Source organism: Notothenia rossii (genome assembly GCF_949606895.1).
Source record: "Notothenia rossii genome assembly, chromosome: 11".
In the NCBI taxonomy this organism is placed as follows: domain Eukaryota; kingdom Metazoa; phylum Chordata; class Actinopteri; order Perciformes; family Nototheniidae; genus Notothenia; species Notothenia rossii.
The window spans coordinates 57,056,088-57,076,901 of NC_136910.1; the positions used below are offsets into that span (position 1 = coordinate 57,056,088).

General features: G+C 42.6%; 1 protein-coding gene across 1 annotated transcript in view; it reads right to left on the bottom strand.

Annotated features, from left to right (window-relative positions):
* Nucleotides 1–20,814, bottom strand: part of loxhd1a (lipoxygenase homology PLAT domains 1a) — a gene marked incomplete at its 3' end in the record, with an annotated part of 73,689 nt that overhangs the window by 18,283 nt on the left and 34,592 nt on the right. The window contains 11 exon segments of the mRNA XM_079658980.1: nt 5,310–5,426; nt 7,797–7,978; nt 10,592–10,759; nt 11,107–11,235; nt 12,189–12,293; nt 13,159–13,313; nt 14,785–14,918; nt 16,350–16,501; nt 17,299–17,629; nt 19,391–19,551; nt 19,821–20,013. Of these exon segments, the coding sequence (XP_079515106.1) occupies nt 5,310–5,426; nt 7,797–7,978; nt 10,592–10,759; nt 11,107–11,235; nt 12,189–12,293; nt 13,159–13,313; nt 14,785–14,918; nt 16,350–16,501; nt 17,299–17,629; nt 19,391–19,551; nt 19,821–20,013 (1,827 nt within the window).

Genomic DNA, 20,814 nt, shown 5'->3' on the forward strand with positions numbered 1-20,814 from the left:
GGAGTGGTTGTAATAACCCTATTCGCGACCTGGAAGAGGTCTTGTTTCGAGCGCAGATAGGGCACGCCTCCACATACTCCTTCACCTCCTTCTCCATGGATGTCCACCAGAAACGTTGTTTAACAATGAACATAGTTCTCTTGACTCCGGGGTGACAGGTGAGCAGCGAAGTGTGAGCCCAGTGGATCACCTGTGGTCGCTCGGCCTCCTGAACAAAAATCCGGTTAGGCGGGCAACCCCTTGGTGCAGGAGCTCCAGCATTGGCACGTATTACCTCCTTCTCTACTGGCCAAGTCAGCGCTCCTACCACCCGGTTCAATGGGATGATGGGTTCTGGCTCCTTGGCTGCAGGCACAGGGTCAAACAGACGGGACAGAGCGTCAGGCTTGACATTCTGAGACCCCGGCCTGTAGGAAAGAACAAAGTCAAAACGGTTGAAAAACAAGGTCCACCTAGCCTGGCGGGAGTTCAGTCTTTTGGCCTTTCTGATGTACTCCAGGTTCTTGTGATCGGTCCAGACCACAAAAGGATGCTCGGCTCCCTCCAACCAATGCCTCCACTCTTCCAACGCTAACTTCACGGCCAGCAACTCACGGTTTCCCACGTCATAATTTCTCTCTGCCGGGGAGAGCTTCCTGGACAGGAAGGCGCAGGGGTGAAGTTTGTTGTCCTTCTGTTGTTGCTGGGAGAGACCGCTCCCACCCCCTCGTTGGAGGCATCCACTTCCACCACGAACTGGCGAGTGGGATCCGGCATGGTAAGTATGGGGGCAGTGGTGAACATCTTTTTCAGCCGAGAAAAAGCCTCCTCAGCCTGAGGAGACCACACAAAAGGCACCTGAGGGGACGTGAGGACATGAAGAGGGGCTGCAATAGCGCTGAAGCTCCGCACAAAACGTCTGTAAAAATTAGCAAAGCCTAAAAACTGCTGCACTTTTTTGCGAGAGTCAGGGGTAGGCCAACAGGCTACTGCGCTAACCTTCTCTGGGTCCATCATAACCTGACCTGGGGAAATGATGAAGCCCAAAAAAGTGACTGTTTCCACATGAAATTCACACTTTTCAGCTTTGACAAACAACTTATTTTGGAGCAGTTTCTGTAGAACCAGGCGGACATGTTGTTTGTGGGTGTGAAGGTCAGGGGAGTAGATCAGAATGTCGTCCAGATAAACAAAAACGAAACGGTTCAGAAACTCCCTCAACACGTCGTTGATCATAGCCTGGAAGACTGCAGGAGCGTTTGACAATCCAAACGGCATGACCAGGTATTCATAATGTCCTGAAGGGGTGTTAAAACCCGTCTTCCATTCATCGCCCTCCCTGATCCTGACCAAATGATAGGCGTTCCGCAGGTCTAATTTGGTGAAAACCTTGGCTTCCTGAAGCTGCTCGAAAGCGGACGAGATGAGAGGGAGGGGGTACCGGTTTTTAACCGTAATGTCATTGAGAGGTGAGTAGTCGATACAGGGCCTAAGAGACCCATCCTTTTTGCCCACGAAAAAAAACCCTGCCCCTGCTGGGGATGAGGAATGACGAATAAGCCCTGTCTTGAGGGAGGCATCAATATAGTCCTTCATGGCCTCTTTCTCAGGTCCTGAAATTGCATAAAGTCGACCCTTAGGAATGGGAGACCCGGCAATCAAGTCAATAGCACAGTCATAGGAGCGGTGAGGAGGAAGAGCCAGAGCTTTGGACTTACTAAAAACTTCACTAAGGTCGTGGTAGCAGGAAGGAACTGAAAGTACATCCGGAAGATATATTTTTGGGACTGTATCCTGCCTAACACTCCCAGTGTTACATCCCCTGTCAATCTCTGCTACCTGCTTAAAACAGAGATCAATGCAATTCTTTCCCCACCCCTCCACCCTCCCAGATTGCCAATCTATGTGAGGGTTATGAAGTTTCAACCAGGGAAAACCCAAAATGAGTGGATGTTGGGCTGAGTTAAATAAGTGAAAAGACATTGTCTCATGGTGGTTATCATTACATCTTACTTCTAAAGACTCCGTTTGGTGAGTCACTTTAAACAACAGCCGCCCATCGAGAGCACTCGCTTCAAGAGGCTGGGGTAGAGGTTTAGTTTTTATGTCCCATTTTTTAACTAAACCCCAATCCATAAGACTTTCGTCCGCCCCTGAGTCAATGAGAACACCATGAGTAACTACATTGTCTCTGATTTTTACCTGGATCCGGGTCAGGGTGCGAGGAGGAAAGTCAGAGGAAGAGATCCGGCTCACCAACGTACTCCTCTTCATTGGTGAGCCTCCTCTTTTACCGGACAAGCCGCTTGTGGGTGTCCGTGCTGCCCGCAGTAGAAACACAGGCCTTCCTTGAATCGACGCTGACGTTCTGCCAGCGACAGCTTGGCGCGGCCCAACTGCATTGGCTCCTCCACGGAGCCAGGGGGCGCTGTTGTCCGGAACGCAGGTGGTGAGGGGTGACGGGGCCTCCAAGAAGAAGTAATATCCAGCGGCGAGCGTCTCCTCTGGAGAGGTGGATCAACCGCATCCTTGGATTTATTCCTTCTCCTCTCCGTCAAACGATTGTCTATACGTAAAGCCATGGATATGACAGAGTCCAAATCAGCGGGCAGATCGAGAGGCGCCAGCTGGTCTTGTAAAGAATCCGAGAGACCGCTGACGAAAGCGTCAAACAATGCAGCGGAGTTCCAGCCGCTGTCGGCTGCCTTAGTCCGGAACTCGATGGCGTAGTCAGCCACACTCCGCTGATGTTGTCGCAGCTTGATCAGAGCCCGAGCTGCTTCCCTGCCCGGCGTGGTTTGATCGAAGGTCTTCCTCATAGTGTCTATGAAGTTTTCCAGAGACCCGCAGATAGGCGAGCCTCGGGACCATTCTGCCGTGGCCCACGCTGCTGCTCGGCCGGAGAGATGAGAGATCATAAAAGCCACTTTGGAAATGTCCGTGGGAAAAGCAGCCGGTTGGTGGTGATAGTGTAACTCACACTGCACGATGAACGGCCGGCAGCCTTCTGAGTCCCCGGAGTACCTTTCGGGTGGAGCCAGACGCATGGAAGCCCTGTGCGGCTCAGTAACCCGGTTGGGATCGAATCCGGTCACCGCTGGAACCGGAGGAGTCGTAGGAGGAGAAACAGCCTGCAGGTGAGTGAGCACACGCTGAACCTCTGCTGCCAGTAGATTAACTTGGGTCGTCAACGATGTTTGTAGTTCCCCCTGGCTGCTGGTTAGATCCTGCACTCCCTGCTGCATGGTGGCCATACGCTCCTCTTGTTGCCCAAGACGTTGGCCCTGAGAACGGATAGCGTTCTTAATCTGATCTGAGTCGGCTGAGTTCATTTTGATGGTCAGTTCGTACTGTCAAGGGGAGAACACTGAGGCATGAACTCAATTGCACGACTCAAAACTCAGACTCAGATAGCGTTTCAAAATAAAGACTTTACTGGAATTTGCACAGTAATAAAACAAGGAAAACAAAACCACTCTTTCGAGGAAAACTATAATGCGATCTATAGCATAGGTCCGTGAAAGGTCCGTGAAAAGGTCCGTGAGGTAAGCCGATACGTGGTCTTCGAGAGACAACGAACTGACAATTAACAGGAGGGAGCTAACACAATATATACACAGGTAAAGGGGACACAGTTGGAAACAATCAGGGCGGGGAAAATAATCAAGGACGCAGGAGACAGAAAAGGGGCGGGGAGCGTGGAGGCCTGAAATGAGAGGAAGAAATAATTAAGGGTATAGACATAAAGCACAAGACAAAGGGACATGACAACTCTAACATAAAGAATAAACTTTCACAATAAGTTTCTTGGACATGACACTATCCATCCATCGGTCTATCTATCTATCTATCTATCTATCTATCTATCCATCCATCGGTCTATCTATCTATCTATCTATCTATCTATCTATCTATCCATCCATCGGTCTATCTATCCATCTATCTATCTATCTATCCATCCATTGGTCTATCTATCTATCTATCTATCTATCTATCTATCCATCCATCTATCTATCTATCCATCTATCTATCCATCCATCGGTCTATCTATCTATCTATCTATCTATCCATCCATCGGTCTATCTATCTATCTATCTATCCATCCATCGGTCTATCTATCTATCTATCTATCCATCCATCGGTCTATCTATCCATCTATCTATCTATCTATCCATCCATTGGTCTATCTATCTATCTATCTATCTATCTATCTATCCATCCATCTATCTATCTATCTATCTATCTATCTATCTATCTATCCATCCATCGGTCTATCTATCTATCTATCTATCTATCTATCTATCTATCTATCTATCCATCCATCTATCTATCTATCTATCTATCTATCTATCTATCCATCCATCGGTCTATCTATCTATCTATCTATCCATCCATCTATCTATCTATCCATCATCTATCTATCTTTCTGCTGAGGAGACTTCCTTCAGACCTTCTTTGACTCTGTTGTGGCATCAGCCATTTTCTATGGTGTGTCCTGCTGGGTCAGCAGCATCTCGGCTGCTGACGGGAAGAGACTGAACAGACTGGTAAGGAAGGCCAGCTCTGTCATGGGGAGTCCTCTGGACACTGTGGAGGGGGGGGGGGGGGAGACAGGAGTCCTCTGGACACTGTGGAGGGGGGGGGGGGGGAGACAGGAGTCCTCTGGACACTGTGGAGGTGGTGGGAGACAGGAGAATGGCAGCCAAGCTGTCCTTCCTGCTGGACAGTCTCTCTCTCTCTCTCTCTCTCTCTCTCTCTCTCTCTCTCTCTCTCTCTCTCTCTCCCTCTCTCTCTCCCTCTCTCTCTCCCTCTCTCTCTCCCTCTCTCTCTCCCTCTCTCCCCCTCCCTTTCCCTCTCCCCATCTGCATTTACTTGATTACTTTAGGTACTCTACAGATTCAGTTTAAAAATAAAGTAAATAATCAAAATTCTTTACTCATAGTAGCATTGAACTAAGCCAGCTGCAATATCAAAGAGATACACTATTTCATTAATATATCAATAATAAAATACAATAATGTAATATATGTTATTATGATTGTTGTACAAAAAAAGGAAAATGATTTATCAAATATTTTATTATTAGTATGATATCATTTAACTTTTTACTCACCAGGTATTTGGCAGCTTTATTTACTAGTTCCTTAACAGAGCAATACATAACTCTGAAGAGACGTTTTGAGTGGACTTGTCACTTGTAATGGAATATTTTAATTTTGCATTACTTCTACTTAAGCAAGGCAAGTTTATTTATATAGCACCTTTCAATACAAGGCCATTCAAAGTGCTTTACAAAAATGAAAGACATTCAGAGCATTCAGGAGGAGTACCTTCCCCTTCCTGAGCAGACGTCTGATCTCCACTCGGTCCAGATGCCAGCCCGGGTTCACCCCCCGGTTATCGTGTCCGATTCTGATCTTTTCAATAACATCTCCAACATCTTCCAGCTGCAGAGAAAGCAGAAAACATCACTAAATCAACGCTGTGTTAAATACATTATTCACTGAAACTGAAACTGCCCTGATCAGCAGAGATGTTAAAGTACACACATCCTTTCCTCAAGTAGAAGTACAGATACTCATGTTTAAAAATACTCTGGTGAAAGTAGAAGTACTGACTAAACTTCTTTACTCAAGTCAAAGTAAAGAGGCTTTGAAATGTACTTCAGTAAAAAGTACCCATAACTAGCAGCTGTTTTAAAGACAGTGATGCAAACACAGGTATGGTGAAAAAAGAGAGAACTATTCGAAGCAGAAAGAAACAGCGTAATATACCATCTGACAAAGGCCTGCGCTATAATGCTTCAATGAACTGTTCTTTATAATATACTCAGATCAATAGAGACAGAGATGTTAAGTTATAAATCAAGGGTTTTTATTATTATTTACAGCAGGGGTGGGGAACCTTTTTCCTTTACATTTTTACAACATCCTCCGAGGGCCGTACAAATGATTGAACTCAACCTCTGCTTAAAAAAAAAAAAAAATCACAGCTCATTCATTTTGCCTTTCTTTCATTCTGTGCAAAGAACAACCAGATATCTCACCATGACTCGCGCATGCATGTGCACAGTGTGGCATGACCACCAAAACAGAAAGATATGGACACAAGATGTGTGCAAATTTATTTAGTATCCTATCCATGTGAACATGATTTAAGTAGGGTGTGGACCTTGTAGAAGTTGTCGATACTTCTTAATACATGCATGTGTGTATGTACAAGGAATACACAATGCATAGGCAAGTGGTGGCTTTATTTATGACCACAGCATGAACAGTGAACATGTACGTTGCATGCCGACTAACAACTGAATGCCTATTATCTTAACACGTCACCGGGTGGCGCACCATCTACGGCGGCCTGCAAAGGACAAACTTAATCATATGAGAATGATCTACAGACCTAACCTCCTCTAGGAGGGTCCGGGGGCATGCTCCCCCGGGAAGATTTTTTTTTAAATATTGAAGTTAAAAGCATCAATCTTGTGCACTTTGAGAGCAACATGAAGAGATCTATGGATACATCTTTCAACACCCATTTGAAACAGAACTGGAAGCAGATTTTTCTTTTTGGATATTTTACAAGTCACTCCCCTTTTAAACTCTATTCTTGTTATTTTTAACAACTTTTTTTTTACAGACATATAGTATTTTATACCTGTTTTTCATTGAGTTTCTAATGTCTCATTAATAACTATAATGATCATATCAAGGTGTGCCTTAACCTCACTGAGCTGAGGTTATTTGAGCCTCTCAGGAGAGAGCTCTCTTCCACCTGGTTGGAGAAAAGCTCTTTAAATTCGTTAGCATAGCTAGCTAACCAGATGCTAATAACAACAGATCGCCACTGTGCTTACAACTAAAGACAGCCACGCAAACAATGCGGCATGTGTACGGCTCCTTATGGGTACTGCAATATCTGAAGAGCTGGAGCGGCGTTCCGGTGCTCTCCGTCTGCACTCTAGTTTAGACTCCTTTCAGACGAGACATAACCACGTTACGCTCGTGTTGTGTTCAAGGAACCTGTCTTTGGCCAGGAAAAACCGGCACTCGTTCGTTTAATTATTTTGCGATCTAGATTTCTTCTTCTTTTTTGAAGTGAGAAGTTGTCCGTCCGTCCGTCCGACTGACTGACTGACTGACGGACGGACTCCCCCCCCCCAAAAAACGAAAACGAAAACTCTTCGGTTCTCCACGAATTACACAAGTCACCCAAATCGGCGTTAAAAAAGCGGGAGGCGCCGAAAAGCGACTAATTTGCATCACTGAAAGAGTACCTGACCTCCCTTTATATTAATAGAACAATAATGTCATTGTTAGCTAATGAATGTTTCCATGCTGAACAACGGCAACATGACAACGTTTTCATTGGTCCCTCTTCTTTAGAGAAGACCAGGAAATGATGGATACACGGATCGTGTTCAAATCAATAGGCACGCAATGACTCTAAATAATAATGATCACGCCACCAAACACACATTCAGACTAAAGGAACCAGCCTGTTTGGAAAATGTGAGAAGTAGAAAGTACAGGTATTTGTGTTCAACATGTAAGAAGTAGAAAGTACAGGTATTTGAGTTCAACATGTAAGAAGTAGAAAGTACAGGTATTTGAGTTCAACATGTAAGAAGTAGAAAGTACAGGTATTTGAGTTCAACATGTGAGAAGTCAAAGTAAAAAGTCGTCAGTAAAATAAGTAGTGGAGTAAAGTACTGATAGGAGAAACATGTACTTAAGTTCAGTAACAAAGTATTTGTACTCCACTCTGCTGATCGAACTGTTGTACTTATTCTTTTATTTCTGAGTGTATCCTCGTACCTCAACAATGAACATGTCCTCCGCTCCTCTCTCAAAGTATAGGATCCTCTCCCTCTTGTTGACACACAGAGATTTCTGCTGCGTGCACACTGCGTCTCGCCCGTACAGAACGATGAACACGTCTGCATCCGTACCGGCCGCAAACACGTCACTCGTGAAGGTCTTAATCTCATAAGGAACAACTGGAAATAAAGAATAACACAAGCAGTTAGTTGCCTCCAATGACTACTATTTATTTTTCTGTTGCACGTGTGATGTAGACCTGATGTTCCCAACCTTTTAGTTTGAGGGGCTCGTTCTCTATCGTTGAGAAATCCTGAATATGTGATTTATTCAATGCCAGTAAATAGCAACTTATAAACTACAATTCTTAAAGCTATTGAACGTAATAACTGCAGGAGCGTTGTGTAAAACAAGCAGAATCAACTAATTTAAAGGTGACCTATCATGCAAAATGCACTTGTGTACGTCTTTTCTACATAAATATGTGTCCCCGGTGTTCCAGGGAACTCACCAAGTGTCAGAAAACACAACCCTCTCTTTTCCTCCATACCCAAATCTCTTAAAAAGGGGCTGCAACAGATCTGATACAGACTGATCCAGATTTGAACACTTCTATGATGTCACAGAAGTGGTTCTACGGCTATTGGGCCAACTTCACCAATCAGGAGGAGACAGCCACGGACATTGCCGTTGGAAAGCGCTGGAGACGCTGTAGTACATATGCCAGGCCTGTAGATGGTGCTGTTCTCACAGAATCAGCCCATGATGCAAAGACAGTGTTCAATTGAGCGAAATGAGGAATGGCTAAAATGCATGATCTGTTTGGTATTTTGAAAAATAAAAAGTATAAATATGCCTTATATAGGTATGGTCCTACACTATATTATTCAAATATAGCATGATAGGTCCACTTTAAAGTAAATTATTTCCTGTGAATATTGCAACAGAGATGCATTTTCTTACTTTAAGGAACTTTTAAAGCAATTATCTGCATATTATGCAAAATCCACTTCTCCATGTCTCTTCTACATCAACATGTGTCCCTTCTTCTTCATGTCTCTTCTACATCAACACGTGTCCCCTCTTCTTCATGTCTCTTCTACATCAACATGTGTCCCCTCTTCCTCATGTCTCTTCTACATCAACATGTGTCCCCTCTTCTTCATGTCTCTTCTACATCAACATGTGTCCCCTCTTCTCCATGTCTCTTCTACATCAACATGTGTCCCCTCTTCTTCATGTCTCTTCTACATCAACATGTGTCCCCTCTTCTTCATGTCTCTTCTACATCAACATGTGTCCCCTCTTCTCCATGTCTCTTCTACATCAACATGTGTCCCCTCTTCTTCATGTCTCTTCTACATCAACATGTGTCCCCTCTTCTACATGTCTCTTCTACATCAACATGTGTCCCCTCTTCTTCATGTCTCTTCTACATCAACATGTGTCCCCTCTTCTTCATGTCTCTTCTACATCAACATGTGTCCCCTCTTCTACATGTCTCTTCTACATCAACATGTGTCCCCTCTTCTTCATGTCTCTTCTACATCAACATGTGTCCCCTCTTCTCCATGTCTCTTCTACATCAACATGTGTCCCCTCTTCTCCATGTCTCTTCTACATTAACATATGTCCCCTCTTCTTCATGTCTCTTCTACATCAACATGTGTCCCCTCTTCTTCATGTCTCTTCTACATCAACATGTGTCCCCTCTTCTTCATGTCTCTTCTACATCAACATGTGTCCCCTCTTCTACATGTCTCTTCTACATCAACATGTGTCCCCTCTTCTTCATGTCTCTTCTACATCAACATGTGTCCCCTCTTCTCCATGTCTCTTCTACATCAACATGTGTCCCCTCTTCTCCATGTCTCTTCTACATCAACATGTGTCCCCTCTTCTTCATGTCTCTTCTACATCAACATGTGTCCCCTCTTCTTCATGTCTCTTCTACATCAACATGTGTCCCCTCTTCTCCATGTCTCTTCTACATTAACATATGTCCCCTCTTCTTCATGTCTCTTCTACATCAACATGTGTCCCCTCTTCTTCATGTCTCTTCTACATCAACATGTGTCCCCTCTTCTTCATGTCTCTTCTACATCAACATGTGTCCCCTCTTCTACATCAACATGTGTCCCCTCTTCTTCATGTCTCTTCTTCATCAACATGTGTCCCCTCTTCTTCATGTCTCTTCTACATCAACATGTGTCCCCTCTTCTACATCAACATGTGTCCCCTCTTCTTCATGTCTCTTCTACATCAACATGTGTCCCCTCTGTGGAAAGAGACTCTGAAAGTTTCAGGAACAAAGATTCTCTCTCTTTTTGATCCATTTTTATAAAAACCTGTCTGAAAATGAGCTGATCAGATTTCGGCCACTTGATGATGTCATAACGATGTGTTGTCTTGTGTAACCATTAGCCAATCAGACACCAAGGTAACCCCCCCCCCCCCCCCCCTTATCACCTGAATCTCCTCCTAGAGCACCATTGAGTTCTTTGTAACCAAATGTCTCTCAGAGGGGCGTGGGGAGGGGCTCCTTATTTTCATCTAAAGTAACAGACAGAGAATCAGCACTTTGGAAACAGGGCTGAAACAGAGAGGATTATGGGTAATGCTGCAATGATCTGTTTGGTGTTTCAGCCAATCAGAGACAGGCTCCGTATATATCTGAGACCTGTGATATATTGATGAGAAACAGTGTGATAGGGGACCTTTAATATAAGGAAAGCCTCATAGCCCCCTCTGAGGTTTTAGCGTTAGGAACCAGAGATGCAGGGAGTCTTTACACGGTGTGTAGAGCTCCGTCTGCAGAGCGTTGGGGAACAGATCTCTGATGATGGCTCCGTCGTCCTCTCCTTTATCCAACCAGCGACCGCACGGAAAGCGAAGTTTTTGTCCGAGAGATGGAGCGTCGATCTCCACCCAGTCCAGAAACCAGCCTGCTGACCCTCCGCCTGGAAAACAGCAACACAAAATAATTGGGGCGTGATCTCTTCTATATCCAAATCTCACACAATATTACGTTTAATTTCAGGTAACATAGATCAATAGATCAGGGGTGTCCAAACTAGTACACTTTGAATCGGCCCTCAGCAAATACAAAAAGTATAATGAAATATGGCCCACAAATGAAACTTGTGCTTTTCTTATACTTCTTAAATATAAATGTAACAATATATTACACAGTAGTATTCATGTGTTGATAAGACCACTTTTAAATTCAGTCAAACATTGAAAACCTTTTCTAACAATTCTTAGTATATTAAAAAAAAAAGCCGCATGTGGGCTGATGTTTCTGTACCCCGGTTATCGTGTCCGACGCGCAGCTTCTTCAGCGGTCCGATGTCCACGGCCTCCACGATGAACTCATCGATCATCGCTCGCTCAAACTTATTCTTATGAGTCTTTGAAGCCTTCAGGTTGATTATCCCTGTAGAGGACATCACAGAGTTATTAAATCATTTAAATATGAATACACACAGATATAAGCTAAGTGTTATAGTGTGAGGTGTTACCTCCAGAGGTGGAAGTAGTGGAGTACAAGTACTTCGTTACTTAAAGGTCCCATGACATGGCCATTTCTACTGATCATAGTTCCATTGTTGAGGTCTAGTAAAATAGATTTAGGACGCGGGAAGGGGGCGTGGTGCTGAGGGGGCTGCAGCAGCATGTTGAACTCAAATACCTGTACTTTCTACTTCTCACATGTTGAACTCAAATACCTGTACTTTCTACTTCTTACATGCTGAACTCAAATACCTGTACTTTCTACTTCTTACATGTTGAACTCAAATACCTGTACTTTCTACTTCTTACATGTTGAACTCAAATACCTGTACTTTCTACTTCTTACATGTTGAACTCAAATACCTGTACTTTCTACTTCTCACATGTTGAACTCAAATACCTGTACTTTCTACTTCTTACATGTTGAACTCAAATACCTGTACTTTCTACTTCTCTCATTTTCCAAACAGGCTGGTTCCTTTAGTCTGAATGTGTGTTTGGTGGTGTGATCATTATTATTTAGAGTCATTGCGTGCCTATTGATTTGAACACGATCCGTGTATCCATCACTTCCTGGTCTTCTCTAAAGAAGAGGGACCAATGGAAACGTTGTCATGTTGCCGTTGGTCACCATGGAAACATTCATTAGCTAACAATGACATTAATGTTCTATTAATATAAAGGGAGGTCAGGTACTCTTTAAAACAGCTGCTAGTTATGGGTACTTTTTACTGAAGTACATTTCAAAGCCTCTTTACTTTGACTTGAGTAAAGAAGTTTAGTCAGTACTTCTACTTTCACCAGAGTATTTTTAAACACGAGTATCTGTACTTCTACTTGAGTAAAGGATGTGTGTACTGTTGCCTCTCTGGTTACCTGTGTCGTCCTTAGTGCCGTACAGGATCATGAAGACATTAGCGTCCGTCCCTCCGTACTTCTTGTCTCCAGTTTTGATTCTCATAGTGTAAGTTGTTGACATGGCTGTAAAAACAAGAAACCGGAATACATTAAGGGAAGACACCACGGGGGAACAGGTTTAAAATGTTTAACAAATAGACATCCCCATTAAATGAAGAAGCCACTTGGTTATTTACATTATGACGTGTATTAAGTGGGTTTTTTCACACATTTTCTGTACGGTCACGTTTGAATATGCAACGAAGGGTTAATCCTATGAAATGTGTGCTACGTTGCACAAGTTCATTTATATAGCACCTTTCAACACAAGGCAATTCAAAGTGCTTTAAAAAAATGAAGGACAGAAAATACTGTACAAATGTTATGTTAACAGGTTAAGAACGATGTCAGAAAAGACTATACAAGAGTTAAGTTTGAGCGGATAAGAGGAGATTTCTGTCTCAGAATTCAAATAAGCTCATATATAATGGCCCTAAGTGATATGTAGGGAACAATACAATACGTTTTTATGTGAATAGAGTGCAACAAATAATAGATATTACCTTAAAATCTCCATCAGATAACTTACATTACACAATTATTGTTTGTATTTAAAGTTTGAAAGTCTGAAAAGTTATGTTTAAATATTCAAATCAAGCATTTCCTCATGATAACTTTTGGTGGATTCAGGAGAAATCTACACACAAATAGACAAAATTAGCAAAATAAACACCTAAATGTGTATTTTGTTTTCTTTCCACAAGTCTGAAAGAACACATGTTATAAGCAAAGTAGTCCAAACTCTCAAAACGGACCAGTGTATGAAAAACATGTTTGGCCTGGAGTGCTCTCAGACAGACGACAACGTTGTGATTATTCATTATTAAAAAAACGAAATTGTCAAATTGTAGAGATATTTTTATTTCTCTACGGATAATGTTTCCCTCACCTTTCTGCTCCAGACCGAGTGTGGTTTCAGATTCTTCCTCATCATCATCATCATCTCCTTTCCTCATGAAGGCCTCGTCCACAGGAACCAGTTCTCTGGCAAGCTGCCCGTCATCTTCATCGATAGCCAGCCAGCGCTTACAGGGGAAAAAGTACCTGAAACCCAACAGATAATAAACTGTCTATAATATATATGTATATATTCTGTGCTGTCTGCAAAGCACCAACACAATAGCATCTGTTTCAGACTGTCAAATGTTCCTCTGTCCCAGAAAAATACCTTCTAGATCTACCCCAAATGTCAACGGACGCTGCTATGGACAGTCTTGCACTAATGTACATTTCTCAAAGATATGGAAGTGACGGTTATTTTGTATATATTGATTGTTGTGCTTTTATGTATGTCTTAATGTGTGCATATGTATACAGGTGTCTGTTGATTGTGTGTATATAGGTTTATACACATTTTTATTAGGGGTGCACCGAATGGGAAATTCTTGGCCGAAACCGATACCGAAAATAGGAAACAGTTGGCCGAAAACCGAATGCCGAAAATGATTAATAGAAATATATATATATATAATGTATACATTTTTTACCAATGTTGTTCAGCTACCTGATTATGGAAAAGCCGAAAGGGCCTTTTTAACCATTTTCGGCCGATAATTTTCGGTGGCCGAATATTCGGTGCATCCCTAATTTTTATATATATTTGTTTTTGTATTTGGGATTGTGGGAAACGGTATTTCGATCTCTCTGTCCACACAAACTGAAAGATTGACAATAAAGTTGACTTTGACTTTTTCAGACAGGCTGTCTCTTGAACAGAATATTTACAGTTTCACACCACACGGTGGAGCTCTACAGACATTATATGTGCAAAGGTTCTGCCTGTTCTATGTTCTGTGTCACCTTTATGGTGTCTTTATGGTGTCCTTATGGTGAATGGTGTCTATAAAGACTCAGAATGGTGTAAATAATTTAATATAATAATCTTTGAAAAACGTTATTGATAAACTAGTTTTTTTGTAATTAATTGGTTCCTATATAATCACCACGGCCCCTAGTAGTAATAATAACTTATAACACTCCTTGTTGTTAACCACCAACTATGTGCAATATGTATATATGCCGTTAATAACTATGCAATATATACCTGGCTGCTAAATTGCATTGCAGGACATGTTGCTTGTTGGACACTTTTATCCAAAGTGACTCACATACTCAATACTGAGGACAATCCCCACAGGAGCACTTTGGGGTGAAGCGTCTCAGGGACACAACGACATGCTGACTGCAGTGGGACTCGAACTTGCTATCTCCTGATTCGAAGTCCAGCACACTATCCACTGAGCCACAGCCTCCCTTATAAATCTTCAGAACTGTTCCAGGATGTGTATTTTGTAAATTGTGTAACTTTTTTAGCTTTAATATTTTGTTTGCATGCTTCTTAGTTAACATGAAGCTGTCTTTGGCTCTTTTCTGCTGTAACAAATGTAAATGTCTCCTCTGTGGGACGAACGAAGGTATTCTGATTCTGATTATTTATTCAAGGGATTTGAGTGAAAAAGCAGTTCCACATCTGATTAAAAATGCTATATCTCGCTTTCTAACGTTAATAACTTACGTGGTGTCATCCTTGTTGTCTACAATCTCCACTCTGTCCAGGAACCATCCGGCGCTCGCTTCACTGTTGTCGTGTCGGATCCTCAGCTTCTTCAGGACCCCCAAATCCACCGCTGTGATGTCGAAAACATCCTCCTGGGTAACACACCAACAGAGCCAGGAGCAAAGGGTCAAGAAATGTCACAGGTCTCAGTTTAGCGGTACAGTAGAACCTCATCACTTATTCATTTGATCTGTATTTAAACTGCAAGACTCCTTTGACCCAACATTTGTTTCACAATAGAGGGTACAGTATGCAGGAAAACAGTATCAATGATTACAATCAACACCGTGTAGAACACAGCACATATGCATACATGAATGAACAGTGTAGGAATGCTTTGTAGGGCACAGAACCAGGGGCCCAAAGAGTCCTTAGCCTACAAAATGTCACTTGAAGAGAAATGCATGGACCAGGAAATAATGCAAACTACTAATCAGCGACAGAGAGACACAAATAAACTGCAAAGGGATAAAAAACAATTGGAAATATACATAAATTAACTAGAAAAAGGGACATAACAACCAGAACAACATAGAAAGAGGCAACTAACACAAAAAGACAATGCTAAGAGACAACATAGCCAAAGCAAAGGGCAAAACAACGACAAAAGACACAAAGTGCTGAAAAAAAGTCACAAAATGACCAGAAAAAGACAGAAAATACCTCAAAAGACAGCAAAGCAGCTGTAAAAACGGATCTCTTTATGCTAAACTAAGCATTATAGCGCATTGCCACTGCAGCGCGTAGCGCGGTTTAAGCGTGCCGTGACAAACCCGGCCCGACAACCGGGCTGAATATGCTAAACTAGTGACGGCAAGGGGGCTACAACTACAACCAAATGAACATATGTACCGTGATTTAATTGTAATACACGTTTCTAAATGATGCCGAAGTAACAACATACTGATACCGGTTAGTAAAAACCAAGAATTAATGCTTTGACAAGTCTGAAGACAGACGGCAGGCGAGAAACCTTTTAAAATGCGTGTTTTCTGAATGGAGCTTGGCTAAGCTAACGCAGTATATGCTCCGACCGTCCACACTCACAACAACGGCCTACAGACATAAATAAACCAGCGACTGTATTCTCCATGACACAGACAGTCTGTGGTTTGGACTTGTTTCACTTTTGTCTAGTTTCTGAACAGATATGAGGAGCTGTGAGCTCTGAGGGCTAACAGCTAACGGCTGGTGTTGGTTTTGTGTTTCGCATTGAAGATGACGTCACGGCTCCGCCTAAACTGCGTTACTATAGTTACTGCCCCAGCTACTAAACTGTAATGGAAACGCAGCGTAAAGTGAGCCTGTCCTACCAAGGCCTAACTATACCGCACTGAGCCGTGCAGTGGAAAAGCGCCATAAGTGTCTCCTGGCTATTTATAATCTTATATTTAACAAACAGAAATTAGATGTGTATGAATCATCTGACTTAACTCTCTACAAGAAAGAAAATAAGTATATTTCCCAAAATGTCCGACAGCACATAACACCGAGATAATCACACAAAGAAGAGAAAGTCTCACCTTTCCTTTCTCAAACTTGTTGAGGTTGTTTCCCTTCCTCAGCCGTCGCTCCCCGGTGTCCCCTGTCTCTCCGTAAATGTTGACGTAAACATTGGCGTCAGTCCCCGCCCCAAACATCGTGCCCGTGAACACATGGACCTCGTACGAGTTCACTGAGAGGAAACAAAGTTAGACACAGAGAAATGAGTCTTAAAGGTCCCCTATTATACTGTTTTTCATTAATATATTATAGGTCTCAGATATATACAAATATATAAAAACATGTCTATGAAGTGTTTTGCTCAAAATACCAAACAGATCACCCATTCTAGCCATGCCTCATATCCCTCTATTTCAGCCCTGTTAGAGAAACGCTGATTCTGGGTCCTTAGTTTGAAAAAAGAAGGGGGAGCTAATGCCTGCTCAGAATTCTAGCAGCAGAAACTCAGCTGAATACTGCCGTGATGAAACGCCATCATGTTCCAAACCACATCAAGGATTCTCTCTGAAACAGTATGGAGCTCAAAGGCTTTCTCTCTTGCCGGTTATACCACAAGGTGAGTTCCTTTTTACTTCCTGCTTCTTCACACACATGCTCTCCAGTACAGGTTAGCTCTGAGTGTTAGCCATGCTAATGTAAACACCGACCATATTACGTCCAAAACAGTCGGGCATTGTTTCTGATAGCAACGTTTCTGATAGGGCCGTGGGTCCACATTTCAGATATTACGTCATATCGGACGCAAATCTGGATCAGCTCCGTTGTTCCCACGTTTTTAGAGATTTGGGTACGGAGGGAAAGAGAGGGTTTTATTTTCTGACGCTGCGTGAGTTCCCCGACACACCGGGGACACATGTTGATGTATAGAAGACATCAAAAAGTGCATTTTGCATGATAGGTCCCCTTTAAATCTCCTGCGTTTGATGGCTTAATAACAGGATTAAATATAAAATGTTTCCCTAAACTCACCCTCCAGGTCTTCATTTTCCTCCGTCAGCAGCTCCACCACGATCTCCCCGTCCTCCTCATCTCGAGCCAGCCAGCGGTTACAGGAGAAATTAAAAGTCTCCACCACTTCCTGCAGCTGCTCAATGATCTCCACCTCCTCCTCTTCCTCCTTCTTCTTCTTCTTCTTGTCCTTCTTCTTGTCTTTCTTCACCTCCTTCTTCACCTCCACCTGCACCATGGCCATCGTCAGCCGCTTGATGTCCACCGTCTCCAGGAACCATCCGTCTCCGATCCCCTTTCCGTCGTGGTAGATTCGGATCTTGTAGATCTTGCCGACGTCCAGAGCCTCGATCTGGGTTTGAAGAGGAGGTTTAAAATAGGAGGTTATACACCTCACATTTGTCGTGTCAAATGATCATATACTCATTAAATTCATCATCATAATTGAATAATCTATTTATTGCACAATTAATGTACATATAATATCCTGCATTATATTTTGTTACTGGAAATTTGTATTTCCGGATGTATATTTTTTAATGCTATTTTATTTCTACTTCAGAAATATTTTGGATTGTTTATTTCTAGTGTCTCTATTCCTCTTATTTACATTGTCTTGTTTTTTATTCTGCTGCAACGCAAACATTTCCCAAATTGGGATCAATAAAGTACTAATCTACCTACCTGCCTGCCTGCCTGCCTGCCTGCCTGCCTGCCTGCCTATCTATCTATCTATCTACCTACCTATCTACCTACCTACCTACCTACCTACCTACCTACCTACCTACCTACCTACCTACCTACCTACCTACCTACCTACCTACCTACCTATCTATCTACCTACCTACCTACCTACCTATCTACCTACCTACCTACCTACCTACCTATCTACCTACCTGCCTCTACCTACCTACCTACCTACCTATCTATCTATCTATCTACCTACCTACCTAGCTACCTACCTACCTACCTATCTATCTATCTATCTACCTACCTACCTAGCTACCTACCTACCTACCTACCTACCTACCTACCTACCTACCTACCTACCTACCTACCTACCTATCTACCTACCTACCTACCTACCTACCTACCTACCTACCTACCTACCTATCTACCTACCTACCTACCTACCTACCTATCTACCTACCTGCCTCTACCTACCTACCTACCTACCTATCTATCTATCTATCTACCTACCTACCTAGCTACCTACCTACCTACCTATCTATCTATCTATCTACCTACCTACCTAGCTACCTACCTACCTACCTATCTACCTACCTACCTACCTACCTGCCTGCCTCTACCTACCTACCTACCTATCTATCTATCTATCTATCTACCTACCTACCTACCTACCTACCTGCCTGCCTGCCTGCCTGCCTACCTACCTACCTACCTACCTATCTATCTATCTACCTACCTACCTAGCTACCTACCTACCTACCTATCTATCTATCTATCTATCTACCTACCTACCTAGCTACCTACCTACCTACCTATCTACCTACCTACCTACCTGCCTGCCTCTACCTACCTACCTACCTACCTACCTATCTATCTATCTATCTATCTACCTACCTACCTACCTACCTACCTACCTACCTATCTATCTACCTGCCTGCCTGCCTGCCTGCCTACCTACCTATCTATCTATCTGCCTACCTACCTACCTACCTACCTACCTACCTACCTACCTACCTACACCTACCCTTGTATGTGTTTAACAGAGACATAGGTTAATGATTTACATTTCAGGAAAGGAAAGGAAGTGTAAAAGGTGGATTTGCAAATGGTTAAGGACTAGTTAATGGTTTGATGTTTAGATGATGCCTCAGAGAATTTAAGGGTGGGACCAGTTGGCTATTCTCTACTTACTATATAGTGTGACTGTGAGCTGTGTTCTGGGTGCAAAGCCATTTTATCCCCTGAGGATGAAGCTGCTCTGTTCCTGCATTTGGGATCGATTTCACTTTATATTGACTTTCTTTATTACTTTATTAAATATAACAAAAGACAAACTTTGTCCATGAATCATTTATCAGTTTCTATTAAGAATTTCCTCCACAACATTAATCGCCAAAACATGACACAGGTGTTTTCCACAGACCCTGAAGATCTCCGTGGTGCCTCGTTCAAAGTTGTTGGAGCGACTCTTGAGAGTTAGGACTTCAGTCTTTCCTTCGTTTCCGTAGATCTGACAGAAGACGTTTGCATTCGTGCCGCCGGCTCGAAGGTCTCCTGTTACCACCGTCACCTCGTAGTTGATCACTGTTAGAAGCATCATATTAATATGAAGGAGGTTTAGAAAATAAAGAGTAATATATACCACAACTCATAATCACTGCTCACATCTTTAAAATGTTTAAATCTGATTGTACAGACTTAAAAAGTGTTTCTCTTTGAGGACAAAAATGTCTGAGTTTAAAAACTGCCATAAAAATGGAATACTCTCTTCCTAAAGTCTAAGCCATATTCAATAACAAAACAAACAAAAAAGTCCCTTGTGATGCGTAAGAGTTCATGCTGTTGTTATTTACATGGTTCAATGTCCAGGGTCTCACTGGGGTAGATCTCCACCTCCACTTTCCCGTCGGCCTCGTCTTTGCAGAGCCAGCGGTGGCTCGGGAACATGTACTGCTTCCCGTGAACCGGAACAGAGATCTGCACGCTGTCCAGAAACCATCCGGCACGCAGGCCCTCGTTAGTGTGACCAATCAGCAGACGGTTGATCTGCACAGAGGACAAGACGTGGCAAAGGTACACACCTCCGTTACTCAAGTAGAAGTACAGATACTCGTGTTTAAAAATACTCTGGTGAAAGTAGAAGTACTGACTAAACTTCTTTACTCAAGTCAAAGTAAAGAGGCTTTGAAATGTACTTCAGTAAAAAGTACCCATAACTAGCAGCTGTTTTAAAGAGTACCTGACCTCCCTTTATATTAATAGAACAATAATTTCATTGTTAGCTAATGAATGTTTCCATGCTGAACAACGGCAACATGACAACGTTTCCATTGGTCCCTCTTCTTTAGAGAAGACCAGGAAATGATGGATACACGGATCGTGTTCAAATCAATAGGCACGCAATGACTCTAAATAATAATGATCACGCCACCAAACACACATTCAGACTAAAGGAACCAGCCTGTTTGGAAAATGAGAGAAGTAGAAAGTACAGGTATTTGTGTTCAACATGTGAGAAGTAGAAAGTACAGGTATTTGAGTTCAACATGTGAGAAGTAGAAAGTACAGGTATTTGAGTTCAACATGTAAGAAGTAGAAAGTACAGGTATTTGAGTTCAACATGTGAGAAGTAGAAAGTACAGGTATTTGAGTTCAACATGTAAGAAGTAGAAAGTACAGGTATTTGAGTTCAACATGTAAGAAGTAGAAAGTACAGGTATTTGGGTTCAACATGTAAGAAGTAGAAAGTTCAGGTATTTGGGTTCAACATGTAAGAAGTAGAAAGTACAGGTATTTGAGTTCAACATGTAAGAAGTAGAAAGTACAGGTATTTGAGTTCAACATGTA